The sequence below is a fragment of the Theobroma umbraticum genome, unplaced genomic scaffold (genome assembly GCF_002168275.2).
Source record: "Theobroma umbraticum cultivar Fairchild unplaced genomic scaffold, ASM216827v3 scaffold_4.1, whole genome shotgun sequence".
Lineage (NCBI taxonomy): Eukaryota > Viridiplantae > Streptophyta > Magnoliopsida > Malvales > Malvaceae > Theobroma > Theobroma umbraticum.
This window is the reverse complement of record NW_018397258.1, coordinates 4,453,048-4,473,121: the sequence shown is the minus strand read 5'-3', so window position 1 is coordinate 4,473,121 and position 20,074 is coordinate 4,453,048. Positions and strand designations below refer to the sequence as shown.

At 35.2% G+C, this 20,074-nt stretch overlaps 4 protein-coding genes and 1 pseudogene across 5 annotated transcripts in view; 3 read left to right on the top strand and 2 right to left on the bottom strand.

Moving 5' to 3' along the window:
* Positions 1-2,257: 2,257 nt before the first annotated feature.
* Positions 2,258-4,604, bottom strand: LOC110413317 (Golgi apparatus membrane protein-like protein ECHIDNA; annotated as a pseudogene). Its single transcript, XR_016351075.1, has 5 exons — positions 4,542-4,604; positions 4,237-4,440; positions 4,064-4,123; positions 3,710-3,836; positions 2,258-2,577 (listed from the first exon to the last, which is right to left on the bottom strand). The product of XR_016351075.1 is annotated as a Golgi apparatus membrane protein-like protein ECHIDNA (transcript).
* A 3,202-nt stretch (positions 4,605-7,806) lies between these two features.
* Positions 7,807-9,863, top strand: GOLS1 (galactinol synthase 1). The gene is made up of 4 exons (XM_021424609.1): positions 7,807-8,247; positions 8,604-8,924; positions 9,036-9,170; positions 9,280-9,863. The coding sequence occupies exons 1-4, from the start codon at positions 7,918-7,920 to the stop codon at positions 9,502-9,504; spliced, it is 1,011 nt and encodes a 336-aa protein (XP_021280284.1). The 5' UTR covers positions 7,807-7,917; the 3' UTR covers positions 9,505-9,863.
* Positions 9,864-14,253: 4,390 nt separating this feature from the next.
* On the top strand, positions 14,254-14,787 carry LOC110414379 (pectinesterase inhibitor 5-like). The gene has a single exon (XM_021425522.1). It carries the CDS (start codon positions 14,254-14,256, stop codon positions 14,785-14,787), a length of 534 nt encoding a protein of 177 aa, XP_021281197.1.
* A 2,003-nt stretch (positions 14,788-16,790) lies between these two features.
* LOC110413297 (Pentatricopeptide repeat (PPR) superfamily protein) lies at positions 16,791-19,805 on the top strand. The gene has a single exon (XM_021424060.2). The coding sequence runs from the start codon at positions 16,925-16,927 to the stop codon at positions 18,458-18,460; it is 1,536 nt and encodes a 511-aa protein (XP_021279735.1). The 5' UTR covers positions 16,791-16,924; the 3' UTR covers positions 18,461-19,805.
* LOC110413298 (ADP-ribosylation factor) overlaps positions 19,656-20,074 on the bottom strand; it is a 2,363-nt gene continuing 1,944 nt past the window's right edge. Inside the window, exon 7 of the mRNA XM_089782998.1 lies at positions 19,656-19,960. Within this exon, the coding sequence (XP_089639124.1) occupies positions 19,953-19,960 (8 nt within the window). The 3' untranslated portion in view covers positions 19,656-19,952. The remainder of the gene's footprint in view (positions 19,961-20,074) is intronic.

Sequence of the window (20,074 nt, the reverse complement as noted above, 5' to 3'; positions counted from 1 at the left end):
ATGTGGAACACATTAAAAGTATTGGTAGAATTAACTTGCCATGACTTGAACCTTATCCTCGAACTCGTAAGGTGAAGGATACGAAAACTTGCTACCATCATTCCATTTCCTATATGACCAATGGTGTTGTCTTCCACGCACTAATCCTAAATTGCAAACTCATGAATTAAATTGTATAAAGACTTTTATCACAAAGTTTATGACATTATTTAAATAAATAAATTCCATGTTGGTTAATGAAAAAAAAACAGTATTTTCATGCATCAAATAGCCGCAATTACAGTTTCCATGTAAATGGAAGTGAGTCACAATTATCAAAGATGATCTTGGTAACAAGTGACAACCACTCTTTCAGGAATTTTTTTTTTTGTTTAAAATGATTTTCTTAAGCTTACGAGACTGATGCAACCAATAACCAAACTACTCTGGAGACAAGTTTCCAGTTTCCACAAAGATGAGCTCTAAAAGAGGTTAGAGCCTAGAGGTCCGGATCACATGCAAGTGGTAATCTATAATTAATTAAAAGTAAATGATTCTAACTCCACCGAACCGAACCGAACCGAACCGAACTGATCCGAACCATTCGGTTTCATGACGAGGAGGAGGTGACGACGGTGGCAATGACGATCACCATGACAAGAAAGCGTAGAGAAGAATAAAGAAAAGAAAACAAAGCTTACGCTGTTGTGTCCGAAGGATTTTGCTTGTGAAAGCTCCCAACCGTAAAGAAAACAGGAACAGGAACACTACTACTAGAAAGTATTTGTTCCACCAAGTCTACATTCGAGGCATCTCGTCGGCTGCGGCCCACAATGAAAACACACACACACACACTCTCTCTCCCCTCTAAACATAACAAAATTTTCATTCGTGCCATGAACTTGGTTTACCACGATATTTTCTTGATTTCTTTCTGAAAAAAGAAAAAGGTTATAATTGTTGGATGATAATAACCAGGCTTGATTCCAGTCACAAATTTTCTTCTTTAAGATTGTCAATGTTAAATGATGTCCCATTTTGGTCATGTATATCACGTTATGAGAAAAGCTTCCATTGCTTTTGACAAAATTAAACACCAAATAACACGAATATTAATGAAACCCCATCATCACTTGCCCGGTATAAACGGCATCCTACTAAAAAACACGAACTCCTTTCTCTCTTTTTTCCATGACTAGTTCAAAGTAAAAACAGAAATGATTAACTCTTGACCTCCACTAAGGAATAACAAACATTGAATCCAACTTGAGTTATTTCTCTTAAGCAGAAAAATAAAACCACCAAATTTGATTAATTTAATGATACAAAAACATAAGTTGACTTTGAGAGTCCACACTATATGTGACATTGGACACAATTTATGCATTCTGAAATTTAACATGATAGATTCTGCCAAAAGAAGGGTTAAAAAAACAAAATTTAGAGTCGGCTTTCAACGACGGGATGGCTTCTTGCAGAGTCAATGGATTTGTAGAAGTATATTTCTTTTTTCATAAAGATGAAAGTTGCGTAAGCTTGACAACCTATTTCATGGACTCCAGAGTCTAGACCCTAAGAAAAGATAAAATATCTCCTCAAACTCCACCATCTATGCCTTCTGTTTTGCTCTTTTTAAAAGAATAAAGAGATGGAAAAGGCCAAGCCCTAGACCCATTAAAGTAGTAGACCTCCCGGGCTGACTGCAAATGAGGTTTTTTTTTTTTTCGCGGTCAAAATAGAAGCTTCTTGCACTTATTTCTATTTCAAACCTCTTCTTCTCGTAAGGTGTTTTGAAGTCGTCAATACTATAAAGTAAACACAAAATTATTACAATAATGTAAATAAATATGTCCTTTTGACATAAGAGATCCATTCATTTTAGAGTTCCCTTAATCAAAATTGGGGAAGAAAGGCACTACAAATAATTCCAATTAAAAAACCTAAACTTTTATGTCGGGTGTGTGGTATGGTCCGCAATCAGATCAGATGGCACTCTGCAACATCCTTATATGCTAAAGTAACAGTGCAGAATTACCAAAAAGGCTAAGACTAGAGGGAAATATTAGCAAATTTAAGCAGAGGAACTACTGAACGTCATTACATTTGTACAGGCATGAGAAAAATCAGCACAAGAAGTGTAAATTTGGAATTCTACTATACTCAGCAAACTATAGAGCAAGAATGTGATATTGAATATGAACCAGTTACAAATTCGACGGAGGATTAATTAAAATTAGAAAAAAGAAATAGTAATTTGAATTTTTCTTTTTTCCTTCCTTATTGGCAAAGATCACAATTGCACATCTTTCCTTATATATGACAAGGAGCATTAGAAATTTCGAGCAAGTGAAGCCATTATTTACCTGATGTTGACCACCAGCTAAAAATGAAAAAAGAACAGTGGTATATTTCTGTGGTTACCTATGGGGAAATAGTATTCAGTGCCTACCATCTTAGTTAAGCAATTTGGGCAATGAAATTTGATGAAATCCTTTGCCATTCAGACAACTTATACCACGCCAAATGCTGACTGTATTGTAGATGAGACACGAGAAGCAATGGTCTGAGAGGCAAACGCTTGAATCTTCTTCTTGGCATCTGAATTAGAAAGAGCACTTTGTCAGATCAAAGAAATGATCTAAACTGTAGCCGAGAATTAGCATCACATAGAAGGTTCAAGTCAGACTAAGGCTGGGAGTCAAGAGCTCTGCAATAAGCTTGAGCCCAGTTCACCTTCAATCCAATAAACAAACCCACCCAACCAGTTAGAATAAACGGAGGGGCCTCAACCCACCACCAAGTCAATAAAGCGTTTTTCCTTTTCCCGAAGAAAATCAGTAGCATAAAGTCAGTTCTCCATCAAAACAAACGTAACTAAATCCAAGATTTAAGCTGATCTTCGGAGATTTGTGCTTGTAAATATCTGTTTTTTAAGCATGCATAGTCTGTATTTTACTTCTAATTACATGTTATCCATATATCTCTTTGCAGAGAACCAACTTGTGCAGTATAAGATTTAACGCTTGGACAAGGCTCGATCTAGAATTCTTATGTTCTTGCGATCTCAAGAGAGCTAATTTAAGCCCAATCTAGGACCTCGATGAGCCAATGAGCAATTTATTTCCTTAATCTCAACTCCATGCACTTCTTGTTGGACTAGCCTGGCTGGGCAGCCCATTCCATGCACTCACGTAGGCCTGTCAGATAGCTGGTGATACTATGGTTATAATGGTTTCTATTCAAACATTGCACAAAAGAACATGATCAAATAGTAAAGAGTACATGCAGCTATTTCTCAGAACGGATAGCATGTAGTTTAGTTGGTTAACAAACGACTTCTCATGATAAGGCAGCTCTAAACACCACTTTGAACTCTGGAAATTTGGATGCAGAGCCAGAAACAACAATCACACTTACTCAGGAAATTATTTCTAGTAAAAAGGATTCTGTTTTTATGATCATGTAAATACATGCTCTAAATAAATAAAGTACTAGTTAAAATGATTTTTCATATTCAGTGAACTTCTCATAGTGCTATTGGCAGCGGCTGAGCATGAATGGTTTCGGGCTTGAAGGGCCCTGCTCAAGCTACCAAAACCAGGCTTGCCACTTTGGCTGCTATGATGTGTAATCTAGCATTATCACCCTTCATCCCATTCTTCACCACAATTATCACAATATTATAACAGCATTGAAATCACTATAAATCTGAAATGGCAGAATCTCGTACCTTTACGGCATTTGGTGAATCCAATGATGTTGGCAATGCCAAGGCTCAAACAAACACCCACAACCAGGAGATAATCAGCCTGAAACCTTAGAAGCGATAATATTGCAAAAATGATCCAAGCAGCTGCCTGAAAAAGGACAAAACAAAAGAAAGAAATGTTCACTTCAAGTATATCAAGAGTATGGAAAGATTCCTAACCCTACAATGCAGTATGCACATCATTACTTATAAATGGCAATTCTAGAAGATTACGGTGCATTGAGAATAGCAAGATAAAAGTTTTAGATATCCACAAAATCTAGTTAATAATCATCAGCAAGTCCCTTTCAATCCATTTTCCTAACGATCACTCACATTAAGGTACAGTGTCCACCAAAATAGCCAGGAATCCTTTTTGTTAATACGAGCTAACGACTGCATAGAGAGAAAAAAAAAATTACAAACACGAAATGACTAGACTGGTAAAATGTTACCATAAAGCGCATTATGAGATGGGATAACCAAATGTAAAAATGTAAATAATGAACCTGTTCGTCAAGGCACTCAAATCTCCACACGCTCTCACCTTGGTCGTTTATCTCATTCCACCACCTAAGCCCAACTAAGATACGGCCGCTTACATTCTTGACAACCCAAAAATCAAGAGCAGCAAGCACAACAGTGATCACGAAGATGATAACAAAGCTATCAGCGAACAGCGCAGAAAGTAGGTAAAATGTCAAAGCTGAAGCCTGTCAAATAAAAAGTCTGAAAGCAGTTACAGTCGAGAGCAGCGAGTCACTCAATTCTTGAAACAAAGAATTACAAATATAAAAAGATATATCGTGTTCACCTTGAAGAGCACATGAAAGAAGCATGTTTTCGGATTTGCATAGTTTTCTTCAACGTACTACATTGAGAGTAAAATAGAATATATATATATATATATATATATATATATATATGAATCTGAACAATAAGAATTCTTAAATCACGTAACAGACAAAGACACAAAAAAACAAGAGATCTGATATCTAGCAATGATGATTGGAATCAAATTTTAAACTGAATTTCAAGAGCTGAAGAAAAAAGATTCATAGTTACGAGTAATATCATGAGGTGAGAGATTATACGGCATCAAATTAAATTCCACTTTTTGTATTAAGACTTTGGATTTTGGTTGAATTTTACCTGGCTTAGATCCATGAGTAAGACGATTATCCAATGAAAATTGTGACTCTCCTTTCTTTAGAAAGCTTTAATGGATTGTAGAGGCATCAGAGGTTCCGATAGAACCAATTTGTCTGGGGGGAGTCTCACTCTGCTTGGCACTTTTCGCTCCTAAAAAATTTCCCTCGTTCGCGCACGGAACGTTTTATTGTTCTGCTTTTTCTTTTCTACAGAATGGACGCGAGGCCCTTTTGCCGCCTTGATTAGTTCATCCGACTTAGCTCAAAGGCCCTAGTAGTGATTAGCTTGAATGAACTGGGTCCAACTGCCACAGGCGATAAATGCAGGGCCTTCGATTTGTTTAGTAGGATTTTGGTCCTTTGCTGGGTACTGTGTTAGTTAGTTAGTAGCTTCAGATGAAAAAGTTTAAAGGGAAATTTTGTCACAAACACATTTAAAAATTAATTACTCTTTTTAATTATAGCGTCATAGACATATGATAAGTGGTAATGTTTTAAACTTATTTATGATATTTAAAATCTCCAGAGTTGATGTATAGTATAGTTTTTCTTTAAATTTAATTTTTTTTCTTTAGAAAAAGGGGGAAAGGTAATTAACATTAGACTGTTAATACGAATGGCAATAAGTTTTGCCAACTATAGTGTATAGGCTACTAGACACTTCATGGATCATTCCGGAAATGTCTCCATCCTCAAATTAAATATAGTGGGTGATTCACGTTTAAGTCCCCTTGGAAGTAGAACCAATGAAATGGCGACATCAATCATCTATTAACCAAATGAAAATAACACATGGAATTAGTCAAGGCTTGTCAAGTACCAATCTGAGCCACAAAAGTTAACTCAAAAATCATACTTAGGTCTTAATTTTGCTCAAACGACTTTACTATTTTAGTCTGAGAAAAAAAAACGGAAAACAAATAACAGTCCAAACCAAGGGAAAAAACAGGGACAAGGAAAAAGAAATAGAACAGTTGCCTCTTGAATAATTGGAAATAGGATTTATAGAATGGTTCAAGTTGGCTGAACGTCGGGGCTAAAATTTTCCAGCAGGGCCCATTTGTGATCTGCCAAGTGCGGATAGTGGATTGTTGGCAGATGCTGCTGCACAGGACTTGTAAAAAGAGGGAGCGTCCTTGGTGACAATCAATCGAGGAGTACTGACCACGAAACTGGTGCAGTGGAACCTTTTAGAATCACATGACAAACAAGCTAGCCCCAGCAATGTGGGCCCAACGAAGGTTTAAAAATTTCAGGGCTCCACATTGTTTCCTGTAGCACGTGGACTGGGAGAGGACGGGGAGTCTGAGTCTGCTTTAGTTGTTCCATGCAGTCCAAAGAGACAGATTCGACGGGTTTCTTAATTTGTCTGCTTGTTGTGAATTTGACTGAGTCTCAAACATGTCAGGAAAGTGAAAACAAGCTCTGGGTTTTAATTTCGACAGTTCAGCAAATGGACGAGAAAAAGAGAAGGAAGTACCTATTCTATCAGTCACAAAATGGACTAGACACTTGTAAAAGTTTTGATATATATCTATATATATATATATATATATTCTTTTAAGTTCCATTTTTGTAAGCTGTACAACTTAAAAACAAACAATACACAGAAGCTGAGATAAAGATTTTTTTACAATTATGAAAATTTCGGATTTCAGAACAAATTTGGATTGGTGGGGGTGCACTTCTTTAAAGTATTCAAGAAAACAAATGAGGGACAGATTGGTGACTTGTTTGGAACTTTAGCTCCAAAGTAACATCAATCATGGCAAAGGCAAACAATCAAAGTACTAATTTAAGGACAAAACTAGGATTTGCATATTAGTAGTAGCATGTCATCAATAATAGTAGAACGAATCATGGTACTAGTGGTGGAGGAGATTGCACCAAACCAGACGCACCTACCCAACTACATTCAGATTCTCATTACTAACCATTTAGCTATTAAAAAAATTATTAAGTGAAAGAAAGTATTCCTCAAAACAATTGAAAAAGGAAAAAAATAATTTTAATCAAAGATCCTCTTATAGAGGCATATCATATTTGCATAATTATCAGACTTTGTTTAGGCAATATTGATGGAGAAGAAAATAAATAATTGAGATAAAAGTGACTAGAGTTATAGCAAAATTCACTTCATTTTGGTGACAAAAATGGCAACATATAAGTTCAAAATTTCCAATTATTGGAGACTTTACTGGTTAATTCCAGAACCCATAAGGATAAAAGTGAAAGTAACATGTAATATTTTTTGCATAAAGAAGTTAGAAGTGCATTAAATGGGTAATTATAAATTAAGACCATTACTACTTTGGCATAGAAAGAGGGATTCTTCTACATGATTCAAGGCTGTGATCTCGCATAAAATAGCTTTGAATTGTCGAGAATCTTGTTGATTTTCTACCACCTTTGCTGCCTTATACTATCCACCTCAACCTCACACCAAGCAAGGCACAAATGAGTACGGTTCTACTTTTATTTGCTTGTTTGATTATTCATGGTCGCAAATTTCGGATATCATCCCCGAAGGAGTAAATATTAGTTGCTATTTCTGATCCAGTACTCTTACCAAATACAAAACTCTCTCCGCTGATCTTGAGTACTTTGAGTTTTGATTGGATGATTTCGATGATGATATGTTGATAGGACAAAGTTTATGTCCCGTGATCGACATGCACCAAATCGCAGCTGATTAAAACTCTTTTCCTCTTACAACAAAATATAAAGACCTTCTAGCATCTTCCACTACCACTATTACGGTAGGTCCCATTCCAGAACTTTTTCGGAACCACTACTGCCACCGTTGGATCATCTTGAAGGACACGTGTATGGCAAATACACAAACATGATCGGAACTGAAACATAAAATTTTGCATTAACTGTCTAGAATTAACCTCTCCGGTTCAGGTTCTATTTAAACACCTTCAGCCATGTCAAGTTCTTCAAGGAAAAAACTCAGCAAAGCCAAAGCGGAAAGAGCTCTCTTCAGTTCTCCTTTAGCCATCTCCCTCCCGGCCCTCTACTGCCTTTTAGACTCCCATGGCTCCTGAACTGGTTCAAGCTGCTGCTAAACCAACCGCTTTAGCCAAACCTGTCACGTTGCCTAAGCGGGCTTATGTCACGTTCTTGGCTGGAAATGGAGACTACGTGAAAGGTGTTGTAGGGTTAGCCAAAGGTTTAAGGAAAGTCAAATCCGCGTACCCATTAGTAGTTGCCGTTTTGCCCGACGTGCCTGAGGAGCACAGGCGGGTACTGGAGAACCAGGGTTGTATCGTTCGAGAGATCGAACCCGTTTACCCGCCTGAGAACCAGACACAGTTCGCCATGGCTTACTACGTCATCAACTATTCTAAGCTCCGTATTTGGGAGGTACGTTCTTTGCTACGTTGCACGTGGTTAATTAATTTGCTGGTTCTGTCTGTCAACGTGGCGGCCTCTCAGTATTTTAGCCTGCGTTAACCTGGGCATAATGTCTGGATTATCAGGCGATACATGTTTCAAGAAAGTTCAATGGGATCTTATTTTTTTTGACGAGAATGCCCTTCCATGATCTGGACGGTTATTATTGTAAAGAGGGGTGTTAGTGTCTTTTCATGCCAACAAATGTTATAAGACTCTTGAGTTGACTTACGGTCTGTAACATGATTTGTCTTGTATAAGTACGCTAGTTTTATTTATACGAATTCTTTTCATTTAATTTCCTGGTATGAATTTTGTGGGTGCAGTTCGTTGAGTACAGTAAAATGATATACCTGGACGGAGACATTCAGGTATTTGACAACATTGATCACCTGTTAGATTTGCCTGATGGGCATTTTTACGCTGTAATGGACTGTTTCTGTGAGAAAACATGGAGCCACACCCCACAATACAAGATCGGTTACTGCCAACAGTGCCCTGACAAGGTCAAGTGGCCTGCCGAGATGGGTCAGCCCCCTGCTCTTTACTTCAACGCCGGCATGTTTGTGTTTGAGCCCAGCCTTTCCATCTATGAAAATCTCTTGGAGACCCTTATAATCACCCCTCCTACCCCATTTGCTGAGCAGGTATCTTGAAAAGTTTTCAATTGATGAAATTAATAATTCAAAAAGTAAAGAAATTAAATGATCGGTTTGTAGGATTAAAGTAAACTGATTTGGACATTTTGTTGGTGACAGGACTTTTTGAACATGTTCTTTAGGGACATTTACAAGCCAATTTCTTTGGTATACAACCTTGTTCTCGCCATGTTATGGCGTCATCCAGAGAATGTGGAGCTGGACAAAGTTAAAGTTGTTCATTACTGTGCAGCGGTAAGTAGTTTAAACAAGAAAGTTCTTATTAGAGAATTTTTTTTTTCTTCTTAACTAACACTTGGTCTTAGTCTTGATTGCTGACTGTGTGGTGCGTGGGAGTAAACAGGGGTCAAAACCGTGGAGGTACACAGGGAAAGAAGAGAACATGCAAAGAGAAGACATCAAGAAGCTTGTGCAGAAATGGTGGGACATTTACAACGACGAGTCACTTGATTACAAGAAACCAACCGTTGCCGAAGGACAGGCAGAGCCCGTGAACCTGCAGCCATTCCTGGCGGCGCTCTCAGAAACTGGTGCAGTCCAATACGTGACCGCCCCATCAGCTGCGTGAACATGGCCAGCTATCGTTTGGAAGAAGGATCGGATCAATACATCAACTAATTAAACCATAGATGTAAAAAATTAAAGAGCCAAAAAGGGGGCAAATTCCTTTTCCCTATTGAAAGGCGGAGGGGGTGTTAAACAGGGATTTGGAAATAAAAGCTTCCAGATTTTGCCTTCTTTTTTTTTTTGTTCTTTTCCTGGTGTCGAAGTGATCAAGTCTAGAGGCAACTTGACGTGTGGGGTCACAGTTGTATGCGTCTGTTCATAATGTTTTTCCGAAAGGAGTCTCTGCTAATGAAAGGGTATGCAGAAATGGGTCTTTTCCAGCAATGCTGGTGAAATAAAAATACAGTACATGTTTCTGAATCACGTGGTCCAATTGCCAAAATCTCTAGTATATTTATAGATCTCTACTGCAGCTTTCAAATCCCAAAAATATGTCTTCATTAATTTATGGATTCATCTCTCTTCTTGTCAAGCCTGCAGGCTGGGAGGTCCTCACACTAGAATGAGAGTGAGAGTCTTAAATTATCTTCTCGTTAACATTGTTTTTCAAGGTCCGATTAATATACTCTTAATAACAAGAAATGCTGGCCTTTTACCATATAACAAGTTATCGGTTTTTAAATATTGAAAATGACACTGATGCGGAAGGCGTCATGGTCCACAAAGTTGTGGACCTCGCGTCGATGATCTCAGAGTATCATTTCCAATTCCATTTCATTTGTCAACAACAAAACATATTTTTATTATGTATTTTTCTCTATATTGTACTTAAATTATATATATTTGGTTGATAGTTTTATATTTTTTCAAAAAATAAAAAGAGAGAATAGAATAAAAATATAATTAATAATAAAAAGTAAAGAAAAATACATAAACACTTTCAAATTTTGTCTATAATTTAATATAAATTCATTAGTTTTTGAAACATACAATTCGTTACAAACTTATAAGCGACATTAACAGTAAACCTAAAACATTTAAAATATTTTTTTTTTACTTTTTTTCATTATTTTTTTTCTTAGTCAGCCGGCGGCCCTCCTTACACCGGTCGGCCATCCTCAGCAGGATCTCCCCAAGAGAGCTCCTGTTGGGGGGGAGGGGGGGCGCGGATGGGAGATCCGACCAAAGCTACTTGGCCAAAGCCGAATATAGGGCTTCGACTGCAGGAAGAGGTGAAGGAGAGAATTTTTTTTTTGAATAAAAAAATAAAAAATAAAAAATTATAGTTTTTATAAGATGGTAATTTTTAAATTACTGTAAAGTAAAATTATTTTAAAAATATTTTCGTATCATCAAATTAATAAAAACATTAATAATTGGACTTATGTGTGCAATGAAATATTTTTTTTGGATGAATTGTTTATATTGAAAATTAATAAACACAAGTAAAATTATGGGTAAAACTTGAGGATATTAATATATTTTATTTAAAAATTAAAATATTAATTAAAAGAAGCCGTAGTATAATTTATAAGAAAGGAGAGAAGGAGACAAGCACCTAGCGAAGAAGCTAATTATAAGAGAGGGACCATGTAAGGCCCTCTTAGTCATGGGAGAAGGACGATGTTGTATCGGAAACATTCGAAAAGACAAAGAGCCAAAGGGTGTAAAGCCCGTGGGAAAAGCAGCCAGGTTACCAGGGGTATCATGAAAAAAAAAAAGAATTGAAAATGGGGAACGACTCTGTGGAGAAGGAGACAATTGAAGAAGGATATTATTGAAAAACTATTTGGAGAAAAGGAACTACCTTGTTGATCGAGAAGGATCGGGGTCTGATGGTTATATAACGCATAAAAACTTGGTCATTTTGAAGGAAGCAGAGATCTCGTGGGAGCCTTTGGACTAGATTTTCGTCTGCCAAAGGAACCAATGATCAAGGCTTTCCCTACATTGGATATATGGTGGCTGAAGGTGTCAAACAAGAGGATAAGAGGTCTATGCTAAAGTTAAATTATATGTTTTTTTTTTGTTCATAATAATATTACTTTAATGGATCAAAAAGGGAATGGGAAGGGGAAAAATAAAGAGGTTGGTTAGAAGGTTGCATTGTCTTCTTGTAAGAGACCAAATTGAAAGTTGTCATAGGAATTGTTAGTGTCTATGAATATGTTTGGGGTAGGGATAAAATTCAAGGCCATTTTGTGGAGGTAGAGGGAAGATTAAGAGGGATCATAAGTATTTGATAGGAATTTTTTTTTATATGGAAGAGGTAATTGCCAATAGACATGAGGTTAGGAAAATCAATAAGAGGTGTGCCTTGGGAATGTTAACATTCCCAACGATGAAGGTAAGGGGAAGCTACTTTGAGAGGAATTGGTAGGAGTGATCAAAAGGAGGGGTGTTTGGCGGTGCTTAGGTGGGGTTTCAATACGGTAAGGAATGAAAAAGAGTGGATTGGGAAGGGTGAGGTGTGAAGCTCTACAACTTAATTTGAGAAGTTTATGAATGAATCTAAGTTAGCTAATTTTCCAACGTTGGGCAGTAGGTTCACATGATATAATAATAGAGAGGATGCAACATTTAGTAGACTCCATAGGTTCCTCATTAAATTAGAGTTTTTTGGGTGTTATGATAATATAATTCAAAACTGGCAGCCAAGCTGTTAATAATTCAAAATTTTTAAAATAATAAAATAATAAAAACTTATTTAAAAATTTTTAAATAATTCAAAATTTTTATTAGTTACTATGCCTTTTCCTATCTATCTCCTCTTCTTCAATAGTAGCCATGCTGAAAGCCTTTATTGACAGCATTTGTAAGCAGTGCTATGACTTCAGTTTTTGCACTTCAGCTCTCGGCACTGACCTTTACTTGGCTGCATCCGATTTGCATGGCCTTGCCCTGATCTTTGTTTTAGTGATTGTTGCTCAAATTCAGAACACATTCGGTCAAATCCCAAACACTCTAAAAAAATTGAATGACCTTCTTGGCCAACAATGACTAGGGGTTTGCCTAAAAGATTGTAACAGTTCATTAGGGAATGTTCAGAGTTCATTCGGCTTTATGTCTAAAAATGCTTATTGGGACCCCTTAAACTTTGTTAGAGATAGAATAAACGAAGTTATTAATCGTCATAATATCTTTAGGAGGAATACCCCAATAGCCACATCGCTGATAGTCAGGGATGATATCAATGGGATCAAATTATCAAAGATCATTTTGCTAATCATTGATCGTCTTATACCAAGGAAAGTTGTAGATCAAGCCAAATTGTAGTTGTTGTTATTATTATTATTGAAAAAATTACCATTGATACTCATAGATGAGTTTAAGGTGCCAGTGGTATGTAGGTGGAATTAATAGATAAAAACCATAGTGATGCTCAACTATACCTATTTCATTTAACCTTTTATAATTTAGTTATTTCATTGAAAAAAATTTAAAATGAAAGTGTAAACATGTTTACCTATTTCTAATGAATTAAACTAAATGCAATCAAGGGATTGACATAGGACTTAGAAGACTACTGATTTAAATGATTTTGAATTGTGTTTATGAGATATTGTTTACTTCGAGATTTATTTTCATGGTTGGCATGATATTTAAAAAAGTTCTTAAATTATTTAAAAAAATTCAAATAAACTCTTGTATTTTTATTACGAGTCAAATAAATCTTTATAACTAATAATTGACTTAATCAAAATGTTATTTGTCATTTTATGTCATGCGACGCTGACATGATATATTAACATATCATAATTGATAATAATGTGATATATTAATATATCATAATTAATGATGATATGACTTGTTAATGTAGCATAATAACATGATCATATGATTTTTTTATCTTTTATATTAGTGTCACGTTAATGTGATATGGATATAAAATAATAAATAGTATTTTGACTAATAATAATTAGATAACTATTAATTATAAGAGCTTCCTTAATCTAAAATAAAAATATAAAAATTTAATTAAATATAATAAAATAATAAAAACTTATTTTATTTTTTTTAAATAGTTAAGAAATTTTTTCTAGCATGATATCTTCATGAGTTTTGTTATTTTTTAAAAAATACCTCGTAGGGAGAAGAACATATCCTTATTTATAAATTAGAGCCCAATCTTTAATTATCAAAGAATATGGGGTCTTTTCACCTCAACAAAGAGGGCAATTACCTTTTTTCCCCTTTGAAATACATATCTTTGGAGGTCTACGTTTGGCTTTGGCACTTTTTACGTCTCTTTTTAAATAGTTACTTTTACATTTCAAAATTGTTTCCTTAAAATGTCACTTCTTACAAATTAAAGGTCATCTTATCACTATTTTTTTCAAAAAATATTCTTCCTATGATAATTGATTTAAAGTAATTAATTTAAAAGTCAATAAATGACGACATAATACCGAGGAAAGAGGTGCCATATTGTATTGGTGACCATAAATTAAAATTTTAATATTAGAACTTAAAATCTCCTATAAATATTGAGAAGGATCTTTAACAATAAAGACGTGATTAATTTTACGTTAAAATTCAAATCAGAAGGATTTTAAGAGTCTAAGGGATTTGGGTTGACAACCTTTTGGTCAAATTTCCAATCTAGGAGAATATTCTGCATGCATGGAAAGAAATCTGGTTGAAGCAAATGAGACAAAAGAATAATAATCAATGGATCCTCTGTGCGCATAATCTCCGCTAATGTATCTGAAATTGAGAATTTCCACGAATGCACTCTACAACCACTATATAATATATATATATATATATTTATGTTTCTTAGGTATACAGAAAAATTAAGAACAAAAAAATGGTTTCCTTCAAGTGCTTGCTTTCAGTAGCCGTCTTTTTCCTAGCCAGCTTTCTTTTCTTCAATTGTTGCCATGCTGATGAAGCCTTAATCGACAGTGTCTGTAAGGAGTCTCAAGACTACGACTTTTGCACTTCGACTATCAAGAACCACGCTCGCTCACCTACAGCAGACTTGCATGGCCTCGCCTTGATCGCCGCTTCCCAGACTGTCAGTCAAATTCAAGACACACTCGATCGAATCCCCACCATTCTTAAACAAGTGCAGGACCCTCTTGGCAAACAGCGGCTAGGGGATTGCCAAACTGAGTACAACACTTCACTGGGGAAGTTCCAGAGCGCATTTGGTTCGACGTCAAATAAAGCTTATTGGGATGCCTTGACCTTTGTTAAGGATGGAACCAACACAGTCATTGATTGTCATAATAGTTATAGAAGGGATGGTCCGATAGCCACATCCCCGATAGCCGAGGACGATGACAAGGTGTTCAAGTTATCAGAAATTATTTTGATAATCATTGATCGACTCATTTAACTGAATTAAAATTAAATAAGTGCCAATTTGATCTGGTGTTATGTTTATTTTTTAGGGACATGATGTTCGATTTGTTTTTTTGAAAGGCATGATTAGGGGCTGACACAATTAATTCAAAAGCTTAAAGTGAAATATTCAAATGGGACTTTTTTTATTGAAATTAAAAAAATCATAGTTCCTTCATCCTAACTTTTACTATAGCAAGATTTCTTGTTAATACTTTTTCCAATGTTCTTCATCTCTTTTTATTCATTCTTAAACACTTTTATCAATTGTTTTATTTTTCAATAATTTCATTTCTAAATCAATCCAAGAACTCATATAAGTAATATGATCATTACTCATTTCATGACTCTTAAGCTTAGCACTAAAATTTTTCCAATCTCTCGTACCAACATTAGTTAGTTTACTTGTACTAAAAGCCAAATTAAACAATTTGTAACAAAAACAAAATACTCTATCTAAGTCTTTTGAATAAACTAGACATCTTCTTTTATGCGTCTTCCCATTTACCAACTTTTAAATATAATATGTAGTAGAAAAATGTCAGTGAAAATTCATCTTTAAGAAAATCTAAGTCATTAACTTTAATTTGACCTTTTTCTACTAATAAATGTTTTAGTAGTGAGGAGGGATTCGTTACACTTCATAATTTATAACAGATAATAATTTTATATAACATGTAAATAAAAAAATAAAAAAAACTTACAATAAGTTTTAGAAAAAAATTTTAAATTTTAATTCATCAATTATTGATTCTATATTGAAAAGGATAGTAATGTTTTTTTTCAATATAAATAAGATCAATATCTAATTTCTCAATATAAACAAGAGAAATTAATCTATCAAGTAAGATTTGCGCTTCAACTATCTAAAACCACGCTTGTGCAATTACAGCTAACTTGCATGGCCTTGCCTTGATTGCTGTTTCTTACTTCTATTGCCTTGATTGTCATAAAGTACTTCTTTAACTTTGTTAAGGATGGAACTAACACAATTTTCGATTGTCATCAATATTTATAGAAGGAACGATCTAATAGCTACGTCGTCGATAGCCAAGGACGACACCAATGCCATCCAGTTGATGGAAATCATTTTGATAATCAACAGTCGACTCATGAAATAGAAGAATAAAAAAATGCCAATTTGAGATGAGAATGAATTAGATAAAGGGGGAAGAAGATAATTATATTTATATCTCTTTATACCTTTTATGTAACTTGAGAAACGAGAATAAATTGTAACTATCATCAAATATTTTTATTTATCTGACGATAGATACAAAAGAGTTGAATTTAATCTTCTTTGTCTCAAATTATACTTGATAAAAGAAAATTACTATAAATTTATATATACTTCCCATTACATTTTCCTCTTTGTATAAAAAAGTATCATGTATGTAAAATAGAGGGAAGAATTGTTTTGTTTGTAATTGCAGATATAATGCAATGAATATCCAAATAATGTCTCCTTAGATAAATGTGCACTTGGGTTTTTAAGGGTTAATATTGGTTAGAATAAGGCAATACCTTTTCTATTATTCTTCAAATAAAGGAAAAGAAGAATTCCTTGATAATAAAATCGACTGAGCTAGGCATCTAAACTAATTACAAAGAGTTTGATGCGTTGACAAAAAAAAAAATCAAATTATAACATAAAGAAAAAAAATAAACAACTTGTTTTAAGTTGTGAAAAAATAATAAAATATATATAAAAGATTCTGAATATTCTGTATGAGAATTAAACTAACTGTATCATAATCCTATATTCCTATTGTAATCTAATAACTTTGTAATTTAACAAAATCTCAGAGAACGTAGACTATAATGTTTAACATTTTCAATGAAATAAGGCAATTTTCATTATTAGGTCATTGGGTGTGCATGGTGCAACCTAAAAGATCAAAACGCAGCCGTTTGAATGATACTTGAAACGTTGTCGCTTAACAATAATCGTGCTTTACTGATTCAGCCTTGCCAATAGAAAAAGGGCGGAGCGCCCTCGGTGACAAACCTTTTCCCTCACTCTGCAAAATCCAAAAGCAAAATCACAGCAACAAAAAGACCCAAAAAAAGAAAAAGAAAGAAAGAAAAGAAGCTCCATAACTTTCTATTAACCAGATATCGCAAAATAAGCAATGATAATTCGTCTCTCTCTGTCTCACCAATCCCCTTCAAGGTACGTTTCATTATTCTCATTCCTTCCCTTCAAGTTCTTTTGCTCTGATTCCAATCCTCCCTTAAGCGACGACGTTGACACCGTCCACCGCATCATAGCTAGCTCTACTTCTTCAAAAAACTTGACCCAGTCCTTAAAATCAACTGGGATTTTTCTTTCAAATGATTTAATCGATAAAGTACTAAAAAGGGTCCGGTTTAGCCATGGAAATCCATTTCTAGCTTTTGAGTTCTTTAAATATACTGGAAAAAGGAAAGGGTTTTATCACACTGCTTTTTCTTTGGATACTATGCTCTATATTTTGGGTAGGAGCCGTAAATTTGATCAAATTTGGGAGGTTTTAATTGATATTAAGAGAAAGGATCAGTCTTTGATAACCCCAAGAACAATGCAAGTTGTTTTAGCTAGAGTTGCTAAGGTTTGTTCGGTTAGAGAGACTGTAGATAGTTTCAGGAGGTTTAAGAAGCTTGTTTCTGAATTCGATACAGCTTGTTTTAATGCTTTGTTAAGGACATTGTGTCAAGAGAAAAGTATGAAGGATGCTAGGAATGTTTATCATAGTTTAAAGCATGATTTTCGGCCAAATTTGCAGACTTTTAATATACTTTTGTCCGGGTGGAAGTCCTCGGAGGAAGCTGAGGGGTTTTTCAATGAAATGAGGGGATTGGGTATTAAACCGGATGTTGTTTCATATAATTGTTTAATTGATGTGTATTGTAAGAATAGAGATATAGATAAAGCATATAGGGTGGTTGAAAAGATGACAGATGAGGAAATTTGGCCTGATGTGATAACTTATACGAGTATTATTGGGGGATTGGGGTTGGTTGGTCAGCCTGATAAAGCTAAAGATGTTTTGAAGGAAATGAAGGAGCATGGATGTTACCCAGATGTTGCTGCGTATAATGCTGCCATTAGAAATTTTTGTATAGCAAAGAGGCTTGGTGATGCTTATAATTTGATGGATGAAATGGTTGGAAAGGGTTTGAGTCCCAATGCAACTACTTACAATCTGTTCTTTAGGGTCTTCTATTGGTCAAATGATTTGAGAAGCTCATGTAGTTTGTATCAGAGGATGATGGATTCTGGGTGCCTGCCAAATACACAATCTTGTATGTTTTTAATTAGGTTGTTTAGGAGGCATGAAAAGGTTGGGATGGCGCTGCAGCTGTGGAATGACATGGTGGAGAAGGGTTTTGGGTCTTATGTTTTGGTATCTGATGTGTTGTTTGATCTGCTTTGTGATATGGGAAAGCTGGTGGAAGCAGAAAAGTGTTTCTTGGAAATGATAGAGAAGGGCCATAAGCCTAGCAATGTTTCTTTCAGGAGGATCAAGGTGCTCATGGAATTGGCAAACAAGCATGAGGCTGTTAAGAACTTGAAAGAGAAGATGGCCATTTTTGGGTCTTCAATCCAGCTTCCTGGAGGTGAGGAGAACCTTGAAGAAACGGTAGATCTAGACTCACTTAATGTTAATCATGTAAAAACTAACTAGTGTGGCAACTATGGTGGGATTATCATATGAAAACTTCTTTTATGTTCGTATTCTTGGGTTGGTTCTTCAATCCATCACCAAGTGGGGGCTATTGGTCTGGAACATTTGACTTGTTTTGGTCTAGTTCAGTGGTTTTCAATTGGTTTTTAAAAACGATGTCAATAACTCTGTCAGACAAAGGAGGGGTTAAATACTTTTTCCTGCTCCTATGCATGATGCGATACTCTGTTGGAGGTAGCAGAGTTGGTCTCCTTTCTTATTGCACAATGGCGGGAATAGTATTTTGTTTCAACATACTTATTTGCTTCTCCATCTGGAAGTTGATCTCAGTTCCTATCATTCCTATGGAATTCTCAAGTAGCATTTGGAACTGATAGTCTCACTGGATGTGAGGAAGCTGACATTTGAAACATTTCCTCTATATATTTTCACAGAATCTGGAGCTGCAGGGCTGTCTGATTTCTCTTCCTTCCCATAATAGCCTCAGATTGCCACTGAATTTCACAAATATGATTTCTCTATGCGATGTTCATTTATTGCAGCAATTTTCAGCAAGCTGGCAAAAGACCTTAATTACTGATCTGGGCTCAAGCTGTGGATGTTTTAGTCATATTTTAATTTAACCCTCCGAGTCTCTAGATTTGGAAGCCCAAGCAGGGTGTGGCAGCCTGGAATTACAACTTTTATTTTGACTTCATTTGATTGTTATATAACAACGGTGATAACTCAGCTGGAATTTTAATCCTTGGAGGGTAAGCTGTTATTGGAGAATTGCAGTGTCACATCTTCATTTTCGATGATGCTCATGATATTCATTGTGTGAATCAGTCTCTGATATTGATGTCTGTAAAACTACTACTGAACCCTGTTTTGGGCTACGGCAGGCTACCTGTTTGTTCTTTTCTGTGGCTTCCCAATTGCTCCATTCATCATCTTGAAAGGCCCCGTCCGCACTACTTTTATCATTCATCTCCTAAACGTGCCCTAAAGCATTCTTAAGATTTATAATAATATTCTTATATTAAGCAAAAATTAACAATTAATATAATAGATTCAATGCACTGGTCAAAAAACTATTACCTAATATTGTAATCTTAAAGAATGTCTTTAAAACACTTCTCAGTTGATCAGGTCTTAGATAAATCACACAATTGCAAGTGGTTGGTCTCAAACCAGCATATTCAAGAATACGATGTAAAGAAAAAACTTATACTGAATATTTAACATTACAGTAATGAAACGGGCTAACCATCAATTTCCACCAAGAAAAGAACGGCTGCAAAACTGGGGGAATTTTTTTTTTTTTTTGCAGCTATCGAGATAATACCATAATTCAAACTGAAAATATATCGATTATTCTTAAGCTACAAGTAACAAATGGCAATGTTTGCAAGAAACAAAGAAACATAAGAAACCAAAACACTTAAACCGGGATAGACATCCATAAATCCGTTAAGGGGCCAGCATTAGTGAGACAACTCTCTTATGCCATCTATGCCTGCAATTGTATTACATATATCAGCATAAGTAAATAAAAGGAAGAAGAAACTGAAGAAATTCAAAAGCTTACAATTTGTTACTTCAGGTTTAATTATTATTATCGAAGTCATATGC